General features: G+C 38.8%; 1 protein-coding gene across 1 annotated transcript in view; it reads left to right on the top strand.

Moving 5' to 3' along the window:
- Positions 1–15,129, top strand: part of CD44 (CD44 molecule (Indian blood group)) — a 52,939-nt gene extending 37,810 nt beyond the window's left edge. Inside the window, 10 exon segments of the mRNA XM_053946121.1 lie at positions 164–355; positions 1,875–2,036; positions 3,184–3,205; positions 3,207–3,247; positions 3,250–3,342; positions 4,616–4,849; positions 5,728–5,913; positions 8,292–8,414; positions 9,665–9,743; positions 11,759–15,129. Coding sequence (XP_053802096.1) covers positions 164–355; positions 1,875–2,036; positions 3,184–3,205; positions 3,207–3,247; positions 3,250–3,342; positions 4,616–4,849; positions 5,728–5,913; positions 8,292–8,414; positions 9,665–9,743; positions 11,759–11,975 — 1,349 coding nt within the window. The 3' untranslated portion in view covers positions 11,976–15,129.
- The last annotated feature ends 4,536 nt before the right edge of the window (positions 15,130–19,665 follow it).

Below are 19,665 nucleotides of genomic sequence, written 5' to 3'. Positions count from 1 at the left end.
GATAGGGTTTCCAAAGGACTTCTGTTTTCTTTCATCTTTCATTTCATGTGAAATTCAACAACAAGAAAAAGCCAAAATGCAAAAGCCAAACACCGTTGTTATGTAGACCATGATGATAAGGAAAATATGATGATGTTGAGTATTTTGATTATTATTGATTCAATCACAATCTTACCAGCACTAGTTACAAGTGAAAATGAAAAACATCAAGGACAAACCCAACATCCACTATTACACAGCGTTCATTCTGGAGGGATCGGTCAAGAACAAAATCCTGCAAATACCACTGGAAGCATTGAACAACATGAATTTACTACTGCAGGTGGAAATTATTTTGGAAAAGAAACTTCTACAGGTAATATTACAGGTCATATTTTAGTAAATTTTCGGGGTTTTCTAAAGATTTTGTTTTACTAACATTTTTGCATTCTGAGGCAGTAACACAGGTTCTGTGAACAAACCTTAGCAATTTTGATGGTTTTATTTTTTTAATGACTCTATTCTTCAGACGTTTCCCAGATGTTTCTCTTCTATTTGTCTTGCATGTCAAGACCTTTAGTAGGTTAATTCTGTAATTGTCTCCTGTGTTTTGTGTTGTGTGTCATGCAGTCACAAACTGTCTACCAGGGTTTTGTCTACAGGAAACAGAGAAGGTTTAAATGGAAAAAATAAGGTGTGCTGCATTTTTCACTCCTTTGGGAGCTGTGTTCACTTCCCTGTTTCAAGCCATTATTGGACCTGGGATTTTTTTTTCCCCAGTTTTTGTTAATGGCAGTTATAGCAAAAAAAAAATTATCTAAAGTGTCTACTCATTCCACTTTTGAACTATGGCAAGATGATACTGGTGATGAAGGGAAGAAAACAAAGCATAATGTAGAATAAGAGAGACAGTTCTCATTTTCATTGGTTGAATCAATTGAAACATGAAAGATCAAATTATACTGTGAAGGTGGTAACTGAAAAATGATATATTTCAATTTCTGTTCCTGTGATCATACCAAACTTACGAATTAATGACGATGTGCTGTACTAAGCACTGCCAACAGTGAATGCACCACAGTCATCATCTGCTCTTGTGGCTTATCAAATACAGGTCTCTGATAATCTGTTATACTACACTACTGCAGCAATACATATTGGCCTAATTGCAATTAAAATTGTAACACACTGTGGCAAATTTGCTTTTTTTCCTCCCCTTATTGGGTTGAAGGGGTTAAAAAGGTTTATGCTTTTTACACAATTTGGGTACTCTTTTGCTACAGGTTAGTTGATAAGGATAGTGTTTTTCTAAATAAGTACAAGATCAGATATTCTCTAGCTGAATGCTCTCTTATTCATTGTGTGCACCATTCATGAATCTGAACCATGACCTACCACTACCCTTTGTCACACCTCTTTGTCTGTTTTCCTGGAGATGCTGCAATTAATGAAACAGTGAAACTTTGAGGGGAAAAAATTGATATAGTCAGCACACTCAAATTATGTGATTCAAATCTTACTGATGGGTCATATCCTTGCAGTTATTTATGTCTTTGAGATTTTTAATTCTGCGTCCGTGAATTTTGGTTTAATATTCAACAATGCAAAGTTGACAGAAAGATTCAGAGAAATACTCTTGAAAAACAGTAAGACACCTTGATTCTGAAAAGCATATGTTCAGACTGAGGAAGGAGTTGGTCCTACTGATGACAGTAGGCAGCTTCTCTAAATATAAACCAGGATGAGAAGCAAGTCTACTTTACTTCTATTTGCCATTAAATGTAGTAGACATGTGAGCAAGACTTGTCATAGAGACAAGAACTGAAGAGGAGCATAATGTGAGAAATGGATCTTTATATACTGAGTTCATAATTGCTTCACCATCATCATAACAGCTATGGTCCCCAGCCATGGGGCCAAACAGAACGACTCAGCGCAAGAGCCATTGGTGTATCCAGGCTGGGATGAGAGAGAGGATTATGCCACACAGCGTGCTGTAACAGATAGAGTTATTCCTTCCAGAGAGAGCAATCATGAAAGAGAGTCTTCCACTACAGGTACTAGTAATAATGTCTGCTATGTATGTTGCATCACTTCTGTCTCTCAGATGGCCTCTCCTGGAAGGATATTGCAAGAACTTGTAGACAGGAGTAATTACTGATCTCTTAAAATAATCTCATAAACTGTAGAGTTATTAATTTTCTCTGCACCCTGTCTGGATGGTGGTGAAATGGAAGATTTAAATTTTAGCTCCTTTTAAAACATTTGTTCTTTACTTGCCAACACTACTTAGAGGGCTTTTCATTCCTTAGTGAAGCATGGCTGTGAAATTGCATCCAGCTCATTATATAAGTTATATTATTTGGTGCTGCCAGACTGACTTTATCATGAAGTCAGATCCATGCTTATGTATATTTTTACCTCAAGAGGTTAATCCATTCATTTTGTGAATATTCACCTGAAGAAAGAGTGTTCTTTTCATAGATTTTATTGAAATCCCTCTGGGTCTTTCATAGAATGATGAGAGGCAGGAATCTATAAAACTGGCATGACACAGCATCATGATGCATTCTCATATAACACAGTATTTATAACATCAAAATAATGTTCTAAAAACATGGTGTGATCTCTTCTTCTGGAGGTCTCCCCTCTCCATCTGCCACTGGAATCTGTGTATTTTGCCAACATCTCACTCCAGCATGCTGAGCTTAAATGTGGAGCTTAAGGGTCTCTCAGAAGCCAGTGACAGTGTGGAGGAAGAAGCAGAGGCCTTCATGTCTTCTTGACTGTCAGTATTTCAGTATTGATGCCTGTAATGTGAAACACACTGTAACAGCAAGTGACAATGCCAAGGAAGCTGAGACTCTGTAGGCAGCCTGGGATGCAGGTCAGGGAATCCTTCTGACTTCTGCCTCTGTGTATTTCCCTGGGTCCACTGCCCTTGGGAGTCTTGTTAATTAAGTAAAAAAGCAGGCGAGAACAGCAAATGGATATGTCTTACCAGAACTGAGAGAGAGCACTGATGATGTACACAAGGCCTCACTTCTCTGCCCTTTTTGTGGAGAGAAAAGAGTAACAGTGCTTTAAGGGGAACAGGAGGCTTGAATGGGATGGTAATGGGAAGGGCACAGCAGCACACACATGGAATTCACAGCTATTAAATAATCTGTGTTTAAATCATCTGTTATTAAACCATCATAGCAGCTGTTGCCTCTCCTGATGGTGCCCACCACAAAGAGCCAACTCAACCACTTCTGGCTTGGGATGATGAATCAGAAATGAACACTGAAGGCATCACAAATCCCACAGATGCCCCTGGGGATGAAGATATCCACAGGACCACAGCCACTATGATCAAAGATGGTAATGACTCTCCTCCGATGGGTTCCAGTAAAAATAATGGTTTGTACTCATTTCTCATGTCTAGTGTGAAATGAGACATTATTTCTTCTGAAACTGACTTCTTTCCGTGTCTTTCTCATCTTCAAATTGTGCATTCTTGTTGTGAAATTGCAGTGCAAATGCTTTTATAATTTTGTTGCATGTGAATATCCCAACAGGAATTCCTGTCTGTTTAAGGATATTTTTTTTCCTGTGTGCCCTGTTTCTTATGTCTCCTGACTTTGCTCAGGTGTATTTTTAACTGAAAAAACAGTTGCTTTTGGAGGTGGCTGGTAGTGTAAATGTTTGTTTTTCATGTCTGATCGTTCCTGGTCTTAATATTTCAATATATTCTCTTAATACTGTAAAATTTGAAATAACTTATTGGAGTTTGTTCGTGTAGTTCTGCAAGGGTCTGACTTAAATTCCCAAACTCTGCATGTTATCCATTTAAAATTATCCTCATTCAAAATACTGCTTTTTTATTTAATACAATAAGGTATTTTTTATCACACTGTAGTTGTTTGGAACTTCTTACATCTTTTCTTCCTGCATTTTCTAGAAAAGACATTCTAAGGAAAGGTTTGCTGTTATCCTTTTGCTTTTCTTCCTCAAAATCCATTTTTGTATGGATTATTTAATCCTCAGCATTTAGGATTTGACAGAGAGCTCTGAAAACTAAAAATTGTGTGGATTATAAATACAATTTGTAGCTTAAAAATCTTGTGTTCTCTATCATCTGCTCATGTTTTCTAAATATGAATGAGATTCTGCAAAGTTTCCCAGTTCACTGCTTTCAAGCTTTATGAAGTTTGACAGGTCAGTTGCAAATATAAAAACCCAAGTATGATTTTGCAGTTTGTTCATATGTTATTAATTAAGTCATTCTAATCTGATTCCTGTGTAACAACAGGAATTGTTATACTCATTCTGAAAATAATATTGCTGTTTTCTCACTTCTAAACAGTGTTCACTAGGTATTTTCAAAAACAGTATTTTAGGCTGCATTGTGAATATTAGGGAAAGAAGAGACAAGCCAAAAAGAGCGTGTCATTTGCAGAGGATATTCTTTGCTTGTGGCTTTGTTTTGTTTTGTTTTGTTTTTCTTCTCACTGCATAGTCTACATAGGCAAATAAATTAAAAAGGTAGAGTGTACTAAAAATAAGGTAGAGTGTACTAAAAATAAAGAGGGACTAATATGTAAGGTGCATTTTTAAAATGTTTTTGAAGTTAACTTGGCCATCATCACAACAGTCACAGCCTCCACTGACATTCTGGCACCAGAAGATATAACCCAGGGAGCATGGGCACCTCACCTTGCGGTAACAGCTGCTTCGTCTCCTGAGGGTGCCCACCACAAAGACACAACTCAAACACCTCTGCTTTTGGATGATGAACCGGGGCAGGGCACGGAAGGCATCACAAATCCCACGGATATGCCCAGAGATGAAGTCCTCCACAGGACCACAGCCAGTGTGACCAAAACTGGTAATGACTCTCTTCTGATGGGTACCAGCAAGAATAATACATCATACTCATTTCTCATGTCTGGTGTGAAATGAGACATTATCTCTGCTGAAGATGACTCCTTGCACTAGCTTTCTCATCCTGGGGAATCTTCATTCTTAGTGTGGACTTGCAGTGAAAAATCTGTCATAGGATCTGTGAACAAGGCATAAGGGACTCCTTGCTGGTGCACTTCGTGGTTTCTGAGCTTTGCTGAAGCATATTTTTGGGTGATCTCCCAAATGTTCTGTGAGACATGCACTTTGGTGATTCTGAATCTCCAGCCTCATCTTCCTTTCTTGTGCATCAGTGGGATCAGACTGGATGTGCTTTGGCACCCTGACTGGTGTGGTGGAGGTGCTCTGGCAGGTTAATCAGATGACTTGGTCCTGCAACTCAGCAGCAGCACCATCACTGGGCAGTGGTGTTCCAGTGGTGAGGGCAGTGCATTCATAGAAGAATTACATCCCTTAAATTCTGCCATCAGTTTCTTACTTCTCTTCCCCTGTGTATTGCCAGGCAAGACTGACAGAGGTGAGGCCGCTCACTCCTGAGTTACAGGGTCAGGTTGTTACTGCTAAAGTCTCTTCTTCTAAAGGTCTCCCCTTTCCATCTGTCACTGGGATCTGTATCTGTTGCCAGCATCTTGCTCCAAAATGCTGAGCATAGATGTGGAGATTAAGGGTCTCTCAGAAGCCAGTGACAGTGTGGAAGAAAAAGGAGACGCCTTCATGTCCTCTCTCCTCCTTCTGTGCTTTGCATGAGGAAGGTGAAGGTGCTTTCTGGCTTGCTGTAGCCCAGGAAATTATATGGGTGGTGTTTTTTGTGAGTGCTCCCTGATCATGCCACCATCATGGCAGTCGTAGAATCCGTGGATGATGCTGACCAAGAGAAAGCAACCAAGGAGCCACTGGCACTTGGCACTGCACCTGGAAGGGAAGGTGAACCAGCAAACACCACAGATGGTTTCCATGTCCATGGGATACCTGGAGTTTTTTCAGACATTGAGGACCGTTCTATTCCCTTGCAGACTCCTCTTACTACCAGTAAGAATAATGAATTATAACCATTTTCATTTATCCATCAATAAGTTATTGTGGACAATGGCTATTGTCCAAAAATGTGTACTAAGCATAATTGTAAATGGTTGTCATATTATGATTTCCTTTTTGGGTTTTGTTACTGGTTTTAACCTGCTGATAAGATGTCATGAATGGTATGTCTTTCTAGTAAAAGCATTAGCTAAAGGCAGAAAATAGTATTTTGCAAATAAGCTTTTCTTATATTCTGTTATCAGCATGTGGTAACACAACTATTGAAATGAAGAAGTGCAAACTTTCTGCTCATGATAGTATTTTGTTTTCCTTTTTTTTTTTCTGGGCACGAATGATAGCTATGTAACCCTTAACTATCCGTCACTTTTTCCCCATTTGTTACCTTCTAAATTAGCTGAATACGTACAAAAGAAAGGTAATTCTCTGTGACACCATTTTTTCCCTAGCTATATGTGCTGTTGGCATTTTTCCAGTGATTAATTGCAGCTGTTACTGGGCTGTAACTGACATTTCATTTGTGAACAGCCTTGTTTTTCAAAGGGTTATTCTTCTGATGAAGTTAGTGCAGTTAACAGTGTTTGCTTATTATACTACATGCCTTTGGTACTTTTTTATGTGTGGTCACATGCTAATAATATGGGAAATGAAGGGACTTTTCCTTATTCCCAAATGTAGTTTCCATACAAATAACCATGCTAACAGTAAAGGTTTTTTTCCCAATTCAGCTAATCCAAACAGTGTTTTCATGCACTTTCTTGGAAGTTAGTGGAACCATTCCAGAGTAGAATTTCGCCAATGCTCTGTGGACATTCATTGCGTATAAACAAGATTATGCACCTATATTTTTACAGCATTATACAAAAAACACTTGAAAGCTAATTCTTTTAATAATTCATTAGAATTAATTAATATATTGTGAGCTAGAACTTGGGCTAATTATTTTTTCAAGAATTTTGTATAAACCAGTAAATTCAACTCTAACAAAATTGCCAGGTTATAGTATTTTGCCCAGTGTACGTGAAATGGAATGGAAGAGATTCAGGAATGTATTGGTAAAGGCCCTCTCTGATCAAATGAATGGTTTGATGTACTGTTCCACTTTTTCCCACTTGCTTTTTTTTTCTACATGAATGTTTAAGCTGTGGTCAAACATCACTCTAAGTGTCCAAGTGTCCACAGAATAAAAAGTCAGTCCACTGAAGAGAAAAAAAATAATTGCCCATAAAGAAAAAAAAGTCTAGTATTTTACCAAAATGAAATCTTGAGATCGTTTGAGGTTCAGTCCCTGCCACTTGCAAGCAGCTCCCCAGAGCCAGAACAGCAGGGAACGTGGCTGACCCTTGGTGCTTCTTCTCAGTGCTCAGGGGAGCAGCAAATGTAGCAGGTTTCTGAGCACACAAATTTTAATAAATGTCTGAATGCCTTTCTATGGGGTTTTGTGGAGAAAAAGCTCTGGCATTTTTCAAAGATGATACAAAGCACTTTAAAAAAAAATCTGCTGAGATGTAGTATAGACAAGTTAGTAGGTCCCTCTTGGTCAGCTTTCTTTGCTGCTAGATCAAGACTCTTCATTGTTGAATTTGTCCTTTGTTGTGAGATAGCACCAAACAACACGCCAGTCAATAAGTTTCTTGTTAATAAAAATAAGAAAAACATCTGGAAAACTCATGAACTGCTTGCTGGCTGTGCTTCACAGAGGGAATAAAACATGCTTCTCAGTTTTGCATTTGCCAGCTGTTACTAGGAAATGAGATCAGAAATACTGGACAGAAATTAGTTGTGTGTTAAAGAAAAATAACTTTACAGCTGATTAGAGTTAGAGTTTAATTTCTTAGAGTCTGGAAGAATTCAGAGAGATGGAGATCTATAATATATTTTTTGTAGTGATAATGAAGCAGTATTCCCAAATGAAATTACTGTATATATATAGTCTGCTGGTAATTTTAGACTTGGGATACCCTTATGGTAATAGCGTGGGCCAGGAATGTAATGCCTAAAAGTTTAAGCAGTATGGCCAGCTTAGAAAATATAAGAGACTTATTTAAGATCTAATACCATCTTGGAACCAAATGACCCAACTGATTAAAAAGGACAAGAGGATCCACATCTAAGTTTGCAGAAAACAAATTTTTCTATTAGGAAAAAAATACCATGAGTTTTGCTTCTCAAAATATTAAAGCTATCCATAGTTCAGATGAGTGTCATGCTTATAGTCTATGTGATAGTTTTCAGTATAAACACTGATTAACTGCTTCAGCATGGACTTTCCAGAGTATGATTTTTACATTGTTTAAGTTCCAGTCTTAAGTTGCTGTTAAATATCCATCAAGCATGTTTGGCCTAATGGATGGGATTTTTTTATTCTTTAGGCTGTACCTCTAGTGTTTATGGTAACCAAGGACCACACAAGGGACATTATGAATCCACTACTTCCCCTGGAGAGACCGCCACAACAAAAATAGATTCACAATCAAGGTCGGCCCGTGTACCAGGTGGGTCAAATGTTTTAAAAATCCAAGGACAGAATTGTCTTCATATGAACTGAAGTAAGATATGAAAATGAACGTCTAATGCAGTTGTTCAGCCTTTGTTCTGAATCAGATAATATGAAGCATTTCACAAGTAGTCTGAAAGACGAAGCATGTTGTAACTCATATATTTTTCAGCAATATTAAGATGAGAGAAACCATGCATTTGGGGAATGGGATTAAGATTCAATTAACTTTTATAAACTGAAATTAAATCAGGCAAAACTCAGTAAATTTATATGCATAGTATCATATCCATGAGAATGTTCAGCGAAAATAACATCTGAGACAAGTTCTCCAGAAGAGAGCATGCAGACTAAAACAGAATAAAAAGAAGCCAACACCATGATACAGCTGCAAAAGAATGCAAATATATTCTGGAACTTATTAGTGGTAAAGTCATTTTTTAAACAGAGAAAGTAATTATCCCACCGTACTTAGGCCAAGCAAGTCCAGAGCTGAAACTCTGTGTTCAGTTCAAGGCATTGCATTAGTCACATGGAGAAAAAAATGGAGAAGAGCACACAGAAAATTTTGGGAAGTTAACCTTTGAAGCACCTTTTGAAGAACTCATCATTTGCAGGGAAAACTGAAGGGAGATATAAGAAGAACATGCTATGAAAAGAATGCCTATCAGTTTTTCACCATGGAGTACTAATAATTAACTAATTAGAAGAGTAATTTGTTGCGAATTAAATGTACAAGTCTTGTTAAACAAGGAACGGTTGTTTCAAACAAAGAAAATACAGGCCATAGCTCTGGGGAGAGGACCCCCATCTGTAATGGTAGCAGAGCTATAATGGTAGTAGAGAGTAGGCTACTGGGAAGGTTGTGAAACCTGCTTTACTAAAAATGTGCTAAAACTCATCCTGCTTCTGTGCCTGAGATTGTAGGTGTGTCATGCTAAGCCTTTTCTTTTGCCATTGGAGTAAATCAGTGAAACAGCTCCTCTTCACCTATGCCCACCAAAGTATTTGCAGGTGACAACAGTGATGGGGTGTTTAATCTGAGCTGGCCTGTGTATAGCTGAGTGATGAAAATGTGTTTGCTTTCCACAGAAAGACTTTGTACACCAAACATTCATGGAAGCTAGGAAAAGAGTGTGACAGCTTAAAGGAAGTAGAAGAGATGGTGTTTCTGCAGTTCTGTGAAATTGCAAAACCTCATTAGATACATTCACACGCTCTCTTCCCCTCCCTCCTCTGTCCCTACAGATTGGCTGATCATCGTTGCTGCTCTTGTGGTGCTTGCATTGATCCTTGCAGTGTGCGTTGCTGTTAACAGTCGCAGAAGGTAAGGCCACCCCTTTACATTTCCAAAACACATTGCCTTTCTTTTTTCTTCCTTGAGAGTCTCCAAAGCTTTCTCAAAGAGCAGAGTAGCAAACCACAGGAAAAAGCATCCTCTGCAGAGCTCAGTGGCTTGTAGTGTGGGGGCCCAGGTCACCATGTCCTGCACAGGTGCCTTCACACTCACCTGGAACCACTCACATGAAGTCAGCACCTATATGAACTGTTTAATCTTTCAAATAGAAACTGTGTGTAGATCACAGAAAATCAATTACACTCTCTTTATTAGTTATTAATGGAAAAATTGTGTTCACAGAGAGTGAAGTTATCAGATGAATATAGAGAGTAACAACCACAGGATGAGCCAGGAATAATCCTCCACCATTAAAGCGTTGTCTGTGTGTAGTGTGAAGGGCTGTCTTAGACCATCCAAGCAATCCTGTGAAAACCTGTTACTCTGTTTCTTCTGAACAGGTGCCAGTATCACAGCTGGCAGTCACAAGCATATATGCTAACATTGCTCTCAGAGCTCTCAGTAGCTTTACGTACTCCATTTTACAGATGAGGAAGCTGAGGATGAAAAGTAATGCACTGATCTGTGCAAAGTTAGCTGGGAAATTGGAAAAACCCTAGCCTGAAGGATGGGCTATAATATTCTTACCTCTTTCTTTCCTCTGGGGCCTGTTCTGAGGTTACTCCCCAATTGTCTTCAACAGCTTTTTGCTACTTGAATGTTAAAATTGAGCTTTTTAACAGAGTAATTATTTGCAACTTGAATGTTGGATTTTAACTCCTTTTTTATCAGAATGACCATATAATATGTGGAGATTTTTGTGCAGGAAGCAGTGAGCACATTTTTTCCTAGACTGTTGGTTGCAGAACACTCTGAGCTGCTCTTTAAGAGGCTGTGGAGCTCCACAGCTCCTTGCTGGCATCTTTTGGAATTTTATGGCCGCAGAGCAGGAAATCATTCCCAAGGGTGTGTGTAGCATTAGCAGAGTGAACTGAGCTACTTCAGATAAAATAACCTTCATCTATGAGTCAGTAGGCATGAAAAAAATAGTATTTCAGAAGCATAATAGTAAAATTAAACAGCCAGATCAGCCCTTCGGGAAAAAATATGCTTCATTTAAGAAGAAAGTACTTAAAAGTCCAACTTCACAGACACATTGTCCCTCTTAGGCATGCTGGGCTCTTCATATTCAATTTACACAAGGCTGTTTGAGGACAAGTAGGATATCCAGCACTGTGTAGCCAGAGAGTCATCTAAACAGTAAATCTGACAGCTGTGCAAGTAGTGCTCTTTTACTACACTGAAGGATACCCAGTCCACGATAACCATCAGCTTTGGACTGGTGACTCTTTAAAAGATTGTGTGTATGCGTGTGTTTTAATTCAGAGCTACACATAAGGTTTATTGGGCAGCCCTGCAGCAAGTGTAACTTTAAAAGCACAGTACCTGTTTCCTACCTGAACATCCCAAGGAGCTCTGCTGCAGACAGCAGCAAGAGTACTTCTCTGTATTTCCTTACTGTTGGTTGGCTTCTAAGTTTGACATGCTAATACAAAGAAAAAAACAGTTGTCTTGTTTAATGAGGTGAGAGCTTGATCCAGATTTTCTGCTTGCTTAAGAATTTGTGCATTTTCAAAGCTGTGGTCCCAAACCTGGATTTTGAAGGTGTCCTCATAGTGGGGCTATTTACAAAGTTCATAAATGTGGATAAATTCAAATGATAGAAAAAAAATTTCTAGCCTTCAGTAATGAATGTTATTGCTACATGTAGTAACAGTAAATACAAATTAAATAAGTGAGCTCCTGATAAATTTTGTGCATATAATGGTGGATGCCTTCAAAAATAAAATATGCAGTTTGGAGAAACTTTATGCTTTGTATGGTGCAAGTCTGCGCTGGCAGACACAAGTTTAATTTCCAATCACCTTTTCTTAAATATTGACCTTCAGTTTTTTATTATTTTTGTTAGACTCTATTTATAATATTTTATTTTTATTTCTTTCTAGATGTGGGCAGAAGAAAAAGCTAGTGATTAACAATGGCAAAGGGGCAGTGGAGGACAGGAAGACAAGTGAATTAAATGGAGATATCAGCAAATCACAAGAAATGGTGCACTTGGTTCATAAAGAACAGTCAAATGACCGAACACAAGCATGTGATGAATTCCTGACTGTTAATGAAACACAAAATCATCACAAGTTGGACATGAAGACTGGAGTGTAATGGTACCATACTGCCAAGCAGATCAGGGCTGGGGAAACCAAAATCATGTGGAACTTGAACAGGAATTCACAGATGCACTGTGCTACTGATGTCTTTTGAACATAAGCCTAAGTTCTATTTCTTTTAGTCACTTTGCAATGATATCTGAGTTTAAAAATTGACATGTGCTTTCTGAAATACACCCCCAAGAGCTGCGTAATGCTTTCAGTTCCCAGTCCCTTCACAGAGGACTCTCACTGTGTCCTGGATGTTAGGAGGCATACAAGTTTACATCATTATTCCTCAAATGGAAGGTCTTCACTGTGTGGAGCTAATGAAGTATCCAGACACTCCATCTTACAGATATTTAAAGTATTAAACATGCCATGGTACAGAAGTAAGTGAGGAAAAATGTCAAGAGTAAAAAAATCAAATTTAAACCCAAAAGGCATCTTCTACAATGTCTGCAACAGCAGAATCCTTCAGAAATGCCTTCCAGCCAGGAATAGCAGTGGGTACATTCAGAATCTGCCAGTATAAACAAAAAGTGACATTTTATAATTATGTGTGGCTTGGTCTGCAACGAGGGAAACCCAGAAGGATGAAATTTATTTATCTTTATTTTTAAATATCTATGGACATACAGCAAGTCTTCTCTGGAGGGGTAATAAAGGCATGAAAACATGAGCTGAAACATAATAAACTTCTATTCTTTATTATCCTAGCAACCTGTACAATTATCCTTCGGTTTTTGAAGTGTTCATTGCTCTTCTCCCTGCCTCATTCATTGGTCTAAGTTTGTGCATGTTTTTAATGAGCCTGTTAGTTAAGATAATGAATAAAACAAAATGACCCCAGCTCTATCACATATGCACAAATCAAGCAATTGAGATCACTAGGGAAGCTGACAGTATTTTACTCCTGAAAATAGGTCTCTATATTCTGCTCCATTTTACTAAGGAGATGCTGAGCCTATTAAATTTTTCCCCCTATAACTATTATATTATATGAGATTGCTGATATTTTAAAAGTTGCTTTTCTATGATCTCCCTCATTTCCTCTGAATTCTATTTCATGTACATTTTTTCCATCAGCTTTTTTAAAACACCAAAAAGAAATATTGCTTGCTTTTTGGTACCAGAAGTTCCATTTCTACAGAAAAGATCAAAGCAAATGAAAGGAAACTCTTCCCAGCCATGTAATATAGAGTAGCTGAGCTGCATTGTTACCTGCTTTTGTTACGTCCTTTTGTGTCTGTTATGTAAAGTATTTGTATTAAGCTATGATGCTGTGCATTTTATTGCTATGAATTGTCAGGAAAAAAATTATTTACTACCAGTGGTCTGTGCCATTTTTAAGAAAGCTTATTGGATGGAGGGAGAATTGTAACTTCTAATTGGACTCCCCCCAGGAAATGAAGGGAAAAATGTTGGTCTGTGTCAGCTGTGGGATGTGGATGGTCTGTAGCAGGGCTGTTCAGGAGTTCTGTTCACTGACCATAGCTCCTGTCTTTGAAACTGTTCTGCTGAAGTGTTATATTGTGTTCTCCATCTGAAGCAGTTTGGAGGGTGAATATTCAGGTGGCTAAATACTGACTTTAGCTAGCACTGATCTTAACCGGAACATAAAGCACAAGACTGTTGATTATATTTCTGAGTCACAGCCCTTGAGCAGTTTCCCATGTGCTTCATGGAAATGCTCAAGTGCCTGATATCTGCTGGCAGATCTCCTCAGGGCAATTTACATCTGGGCCAAAAGTCCCAAGACAAGGTGATGTTTTCTGACTTCATGCAAGTCAGGTATTTCATATGTGAACAGTGCATTGATTTTTGTTTAATGTTTTTAAGTACACTTTTCTATTTGTCATTGGAAATCAAAATGATCTGCTGAAGGCTGTGTTTAAACTGCTGTTATGTACTCATTCCACAAAGTATGGCAATCTAGAGAAAGAATGAAAATCTTTAAATCCTAACTGAATATCAGTCTCAGTGAGAAGGACATATTTCACTGTCTTGGAGGCTAAACTTCTCTTTTAAAAAACCAAAAAATTGGTGGCACATTATTCATCTTCCTGTTCAGATGTTGAATGAAGAAATCCGCAAACTTCTTCACAATTTATCTTATAATCAGTTGCTATAAAAGCACAGGCAACACTGGTTGGGTTCTTTGTATATTTTTAAATGAGAGCTGCTCAAGAGGCAATGCCATTATTTTATATATGCTGATTCTTTTTAGATTATGTCCTGTGACTTATGTGTAATTGTTTCATTATAGTTTCAAAACTAGATGGCCATTTCATATGTATAATACAGTACATATTTTTATTAATCTTGCTTTTATTATGAAGGGTTGTTTGTTGTGTGTATGTATTTTTATATAGAGAACTTGATATATTTGCATATTTATTTAACAGATTAATCAGAATTAAAGAAAATGCCATCTCTAAATTGTAACTAGAAATAATATTGCTAAAACCACATTGGACTTTAAAATAAGCTTCCAAAATAAACCTGATTCCACACTGAGGTGAAATGTAAGTCCAGCTGTTAGTGGGAGAGAAATCTTCAGCTGGATAGTCATGTTGAGTGCTGTGATCATTTTTTTCTGCTTGCAAATTCCAAGCCAGGCTGAGGTGAATGCTGTGTGACCTTGTCTGCTCCGCTGGCGTCCCACAGGCTCCACCGATGCTCAGGGAGTTAGTGATGAGTTCAGCTTTACTCCAGAAGCAGACAATAGCTACAAGTTGGTTCAGTTTAAGATCAACCCAGTAAGATCTTGACAACCATTCCTGGCTCATTGAAGCAACATTTGAAGAGTGCAGCACCCAGCAAGATCCAGCCCTTCCTTCTGGGTGCTGACAGACAAATCAGCTGTGACTGACAAATCTCACTGTGTCTTGGTCTATCCTTGCTTGGTGCCTAAGAAGAATGAGGATCTCTCCTAAAAATGCTAAGGAGCCTGTGATCAGCTTCTGTTATTCCTTTGTCTTGAAAAGTTTCAAATAAATGTGATCCAGACCAGTGGAATACTGTCTAAAGCAGCAAGCATATTTAAAAGAGTCTCTGTATGTTTTATGGGAATGTGATGTTTTCATGAAGTAATGCAGGCTGATTGTTTCATCTGTATTTTCTTGAAGTTCTGAAAATGAATACTTGATTAAAGCAGAGAAAGGATGTGCAGCTGTCATGTCTACCTTTGTGGATGTGAAACCCTTTCCACAATACCAGTTCCAAAATTGTGCTTTTGCAGTTTTTCACATGATAGGGATGTTTTTTGTGTGTCCCTTGTCAACAACAACAGCCTCTGTACTAATTAGTTTGAAGCATTTTGCCTGCAATATTTTTAGAAGACAATTGCCAAGTGTCTCTTTAGCACATAACATTCTGGTTAGGGCTGGTCCTAATTATTCTTTCTGTAGAAGAAGGAAAGAAATCCTCTGACAACTGTGTTCTGCCTCTGCATACAAAGACGCCAGGGTATTTTGTAAGACAGCAGTTAATGGGTTTATTTTAAGCTATATTAGGCCATTAGACAATAATTATTTCTTAAGCTTTATTAAACCATTTAAGGGTCTAGTGCCTCTGAGTCTTTGCAAGAGCACTGGTTAGTAAAATACCAGCCCTTTTGGTAACCACAGGTTCTGACTACTTCTTCTCTGTGGAGGGGGAAAGGACAAAAGGTAGCAGGAAAAGGCTGTTCCTTGGGGTGCGGTTCCAGCTGTGTGTGAGTGGGTGACAAAATTCCTGTTCTTTAAGGGTGGAAAAAATTGTGCAAAGGTGTTTTGGGCATGAATCTGGGGGATTCAAGATGGGGAGAGCACAATTTCTGGGAAAGGATGTAAAGGGAGAGTGAAATTTCTGTACTACAACTGGGAAAGTACCTTCAACACCCCCAGCACTCCGGCACTTGAATGTTTCACAACTCTGAATAGGAAAAAAGAGCCTTGTCCTGTGAACCTCCCCCACCTCCAAGTCATCCTCTACATCCACCACCTCATTTGCAAACTGAGTTTGAATTTTCCCCTGGTAGCTTATTTCTTACTGTTGCTATGCCCTGCTGCATGTGGCAACCCCCATGTTGGGGGCAAGCAGCTGTGGCAGTGAGGAGAGGCAAATTTAGGCAAGATGAGTAACAGTGTGTTTTGCACATCACAGAGACTGAACTTTTTGTCTTCTCTTTTTCACCCCTTTGGAGTAAGGTTAGTAAAGGCAAGATTTCAAAAACATTTCTGAGAGGGTCTGATTAGATTTTTATTTATGCCTTAACATACACTAAACATGAGGTGAAAAATTACTACAGGGACTGTACATGTGCTGAAAGCCCTAACACATGCCAGGTGTCAAGGATGCCTGGGAAAAAATGACTGGGAAATGGAGCTGCGGGAGCAGCCTTGGCAGATAAAAGCAGTGACTCTCTCCATCTCCCTTTTTCTCTCTCTGGTCTCTTTTCTATCCCACTCTGGTCAGAACCATATCCTTTCTCTTTCAATAAATGGTTCTTGGATATTTGCTGCTTTTGGGCATTATTTTCATCCAAGAAATCTATCAAAATGAATCCTCCCTGATTCCCCTTACAGTGGGACGGGACAATTTGCCTCCTGCTTATCTTCCTGTTTTGAAAGTGCAAGACAGATCTCCACATTGGTCAAATGAGCTGCTGCATAGTGGTTTTTAAAAGTTAAAACTGTAGAAGAGAATCCACCATCAAAGCAGCTCTCCTGACCTCAAGAAAGTTGATTATTGTTAAAGTGCAGGTAAAGCAGGGGCAGTGAAAGTTTTACCTATGCTTTAAACACAGCCTTTCAATTTTGACTGGATGGTTCCAGCAACCAATAGAAAGGTTTTTCTGAGTGACACCTTCAAGGAGTCTCAGACTTTTTATTAAAAAAGTTTTATTAAAAGGAATTTATTTATTCCTACTCTACAGACAAAAGGGTTTTGGATGAAAAAGTGGGGGAATGAGACCACCTTTATATACATTCTCTGCCACAAAAAGGTGTGCATTGAATACTGATGTGAATGTCTTTAGTTTTTCTTTAAAAGAAAATCTTAAAAATGACGAAGTTTTGGATCAAAATAAGTCCACAAAAACTGTCAAAAAAGAAGATTTTGTTTTCTCAGAAACAGACATAGTTTCAGCTAGTTTTAATATTCCAGATAGAAGATACAGCTGGTGGTTTTTTTTGGTTTTTTTTTTTTTTTTTTTTTTTTTTTTTTTTTTTTTTTGAGTTGGGGGAAGATTCTCCATGTCTAATATATAGTATAGCTTTCCCTTTGTACTGAAATGAAATTCTTAGAAATAATTTATGGTCCCACTGGAAAAAAAGATGTGCAAATTTACAACAAAACAGGATTGTTCAAGTCTAAGATGTCATAAATTTAAGTGCATTTATCAGAAAAACCACCAGCATTTTTCAGAAAATTAAGGAAAAGTCTCACTCAAACACCCACTTAACTTAGAATTTAGGTCAACAGCAGCTTTCTGCTGCTGCTGAAGCTGAGGCACAGCTGAGATTGGGGTATGTACGCTGGCAGTGGTAAATCAGCACATGGCTCATAGGCACTGGAGACTGTATGTCCAGAAACTTTAAGGTCTGCTGTGTTTGTCCTGAAGTCCTTGTAACTCTCAGAGCAACCCAGGGCAGAGGAGGGTGCAATAAGACATTTTACACTTCTCTGAAGGCTCTAAGTTTTCTACCTGTCACGTGAAAGCCTTGTCTTGGGCAATTGTGGTAGGATGGAGTCAGTTTTAACACCCATATTGGCAGTTTCATGGAAGTGTATAAATTGTTTTAATTGTTCAAATGGCTTTGGTACAGCTGAGTTTTAGCTTTAATTCTAAATTTACTTGTAGTCATGATGTGTATATCATCTAGCTTCTGGCAGGACAGAACGCTTTTCTTTCCTGGGTAAATCTAAAAAAAGACCCCTTAAATCATTTTCAGTGACCACATTTTCCTTTGCATGAATTGAGACTCCACACTTCCATTTTTCTCATAAGAAAGAGTAATAAACTGTTCTGCCCCATGATGGGAGTTAAATTCTGAGTTTATATTTATATTTAATCAAAGTACTTTTTTTAAAAGCAAGCATCCTGTTCAGGGCTACTGCTGCAGATTGCTAGCAGCACCTTACCAGAGACAGTTTCCTGCAGCTGAGTTTATGACAGCTGAGCCCCATACATGAGACACAGTGATCTCAGCTGACAACAGCACATCAAGGGAGAGAAGACTGCTCCTGCACGTGCTGTGGACTAGAGCCATCAGTGATACAAACCTCAGAGCAAATGCTGGACTCCTTTTACTTTTTGGATCCACAAATTATTCTCTGTTTTGGCTTTGTTCAAGCATTGCCTGTCTATCTGTAACCTCGTGTACAAGTACATGGAGTTTGTCTTCCTGTAAAACTGTTCACCATCATCTCCTCAGTTCAGCATGTTTTGTTTTCTAGCAGTAGGTCTTCAGATTCACTGCCTTACAGTTCTTGGGTATTTCCTGCAGTTCTTTAGTGTTTTATTTTCTAGTTAATCTTTCTTTCATTAATCAAGTGAAAGTCTGAAATGAACTCAGGGTAGGGATGCTTGTTTGTTCAGCCAGTGATTTAAAAACAAACTTACCCTTTGTTCAAGAAGGTTGACTTCCCCCATCTGCCCATGAAGAGGACAGGTACAAAGCCTGCCCATTGTTTACTGGCTGGTCAAAAATGGGAGAAGCCTGGTTCAGAAACAAAGCTGAAGTGATCCAGTCAATTTAGATGACACCAGTGACCTGGGTGAAATAGTGGAATAAATTCTGAGTGCATTGCCTTGCTTGGTCCCTCTTCTTGTCCCTTCACTGGGAGTCAGCTGCCTTTTCTCCCTTGCACATCTGCACTGCAGCATTTCTCAAGTGGTGTCCAGGGATCACAGGAAAGTGATCCATGCAGTCTCTTCAGGCACCCCAGTAAGAAAACAGCCAAATGGGAGATTGATCTGTTTTACAAATGACTACATGAAAAGCAAACATTTTTAGTTCAGTCACGAATGAGAATGAAGAGCACGACACTGTGTAGAACAGACCCTATGTTGCTTTTCTAAATGCCCATTCCTGTACTTCAGAAGCCCTACCACGAGTGTGAGGCTTTGCTCCTCCAGACCTTATTCCTGTAGTTTTGGTGGGCAACAGCCGGTTTTGTCATTTATCTGTGTACACAGACACATCTTGTTTATCACCACAGAATGTGCCTACCCCAACCACCACGGCCGCAAGCCCTTATTTTGCATGCAATCTGTTTTCCTTCCTGCCTCCACTGCATGCTGCACAAGTGAGACAGCAGGCAGTCACCTGCCTGGTTTGGGAAGCTGCTTCAGCTTTGGGTGCCTGCACAGGCTCTGCACAGCTTTGGAAGCAAAATGGCTCCAAGCCCAGCTGGGGTATTTGTACATTATTGCAATGCAAGTGCTTGCTGCAAATAACTCCTTCCAGCCCTACTGAGTGTAATTTTTAATGCTGTTTCCTCCTAAAGCACTGTACATTGGGGCCACCTGTTTCTTTCATAACCTTGTCCTGTTCACCTGTACTATCTAATACAAAGGAGAAGATTGTTTCCGATCTAACAACCCTGAAGTATTATCTCAGTTCTTTCATGCCTTAGAGGAGATACAGAAATATCTCTTAGTATGGGTTCATGATTCATAACTCACTGGCTTTTATATCCCCTTTTAGCAGATTCTT

Source organism: Vidua chalybeata, chromosome 6, assembly GCF_026979565.1.
Source record: "Vidua chalybeata isolate OUT-0048 chromosome 6, bVidCha1 merged haplotype, whole genome shotgun sequence".
Lineage (NCBI taxonomy): Eukaryota > Metazoa > Chordata > Aves > Passeriformes > Viduidae > Vidua > Vidua chalybeata.
This window is presented reverse-complemented; position numbering and strand designations above follow the sequence as displayed.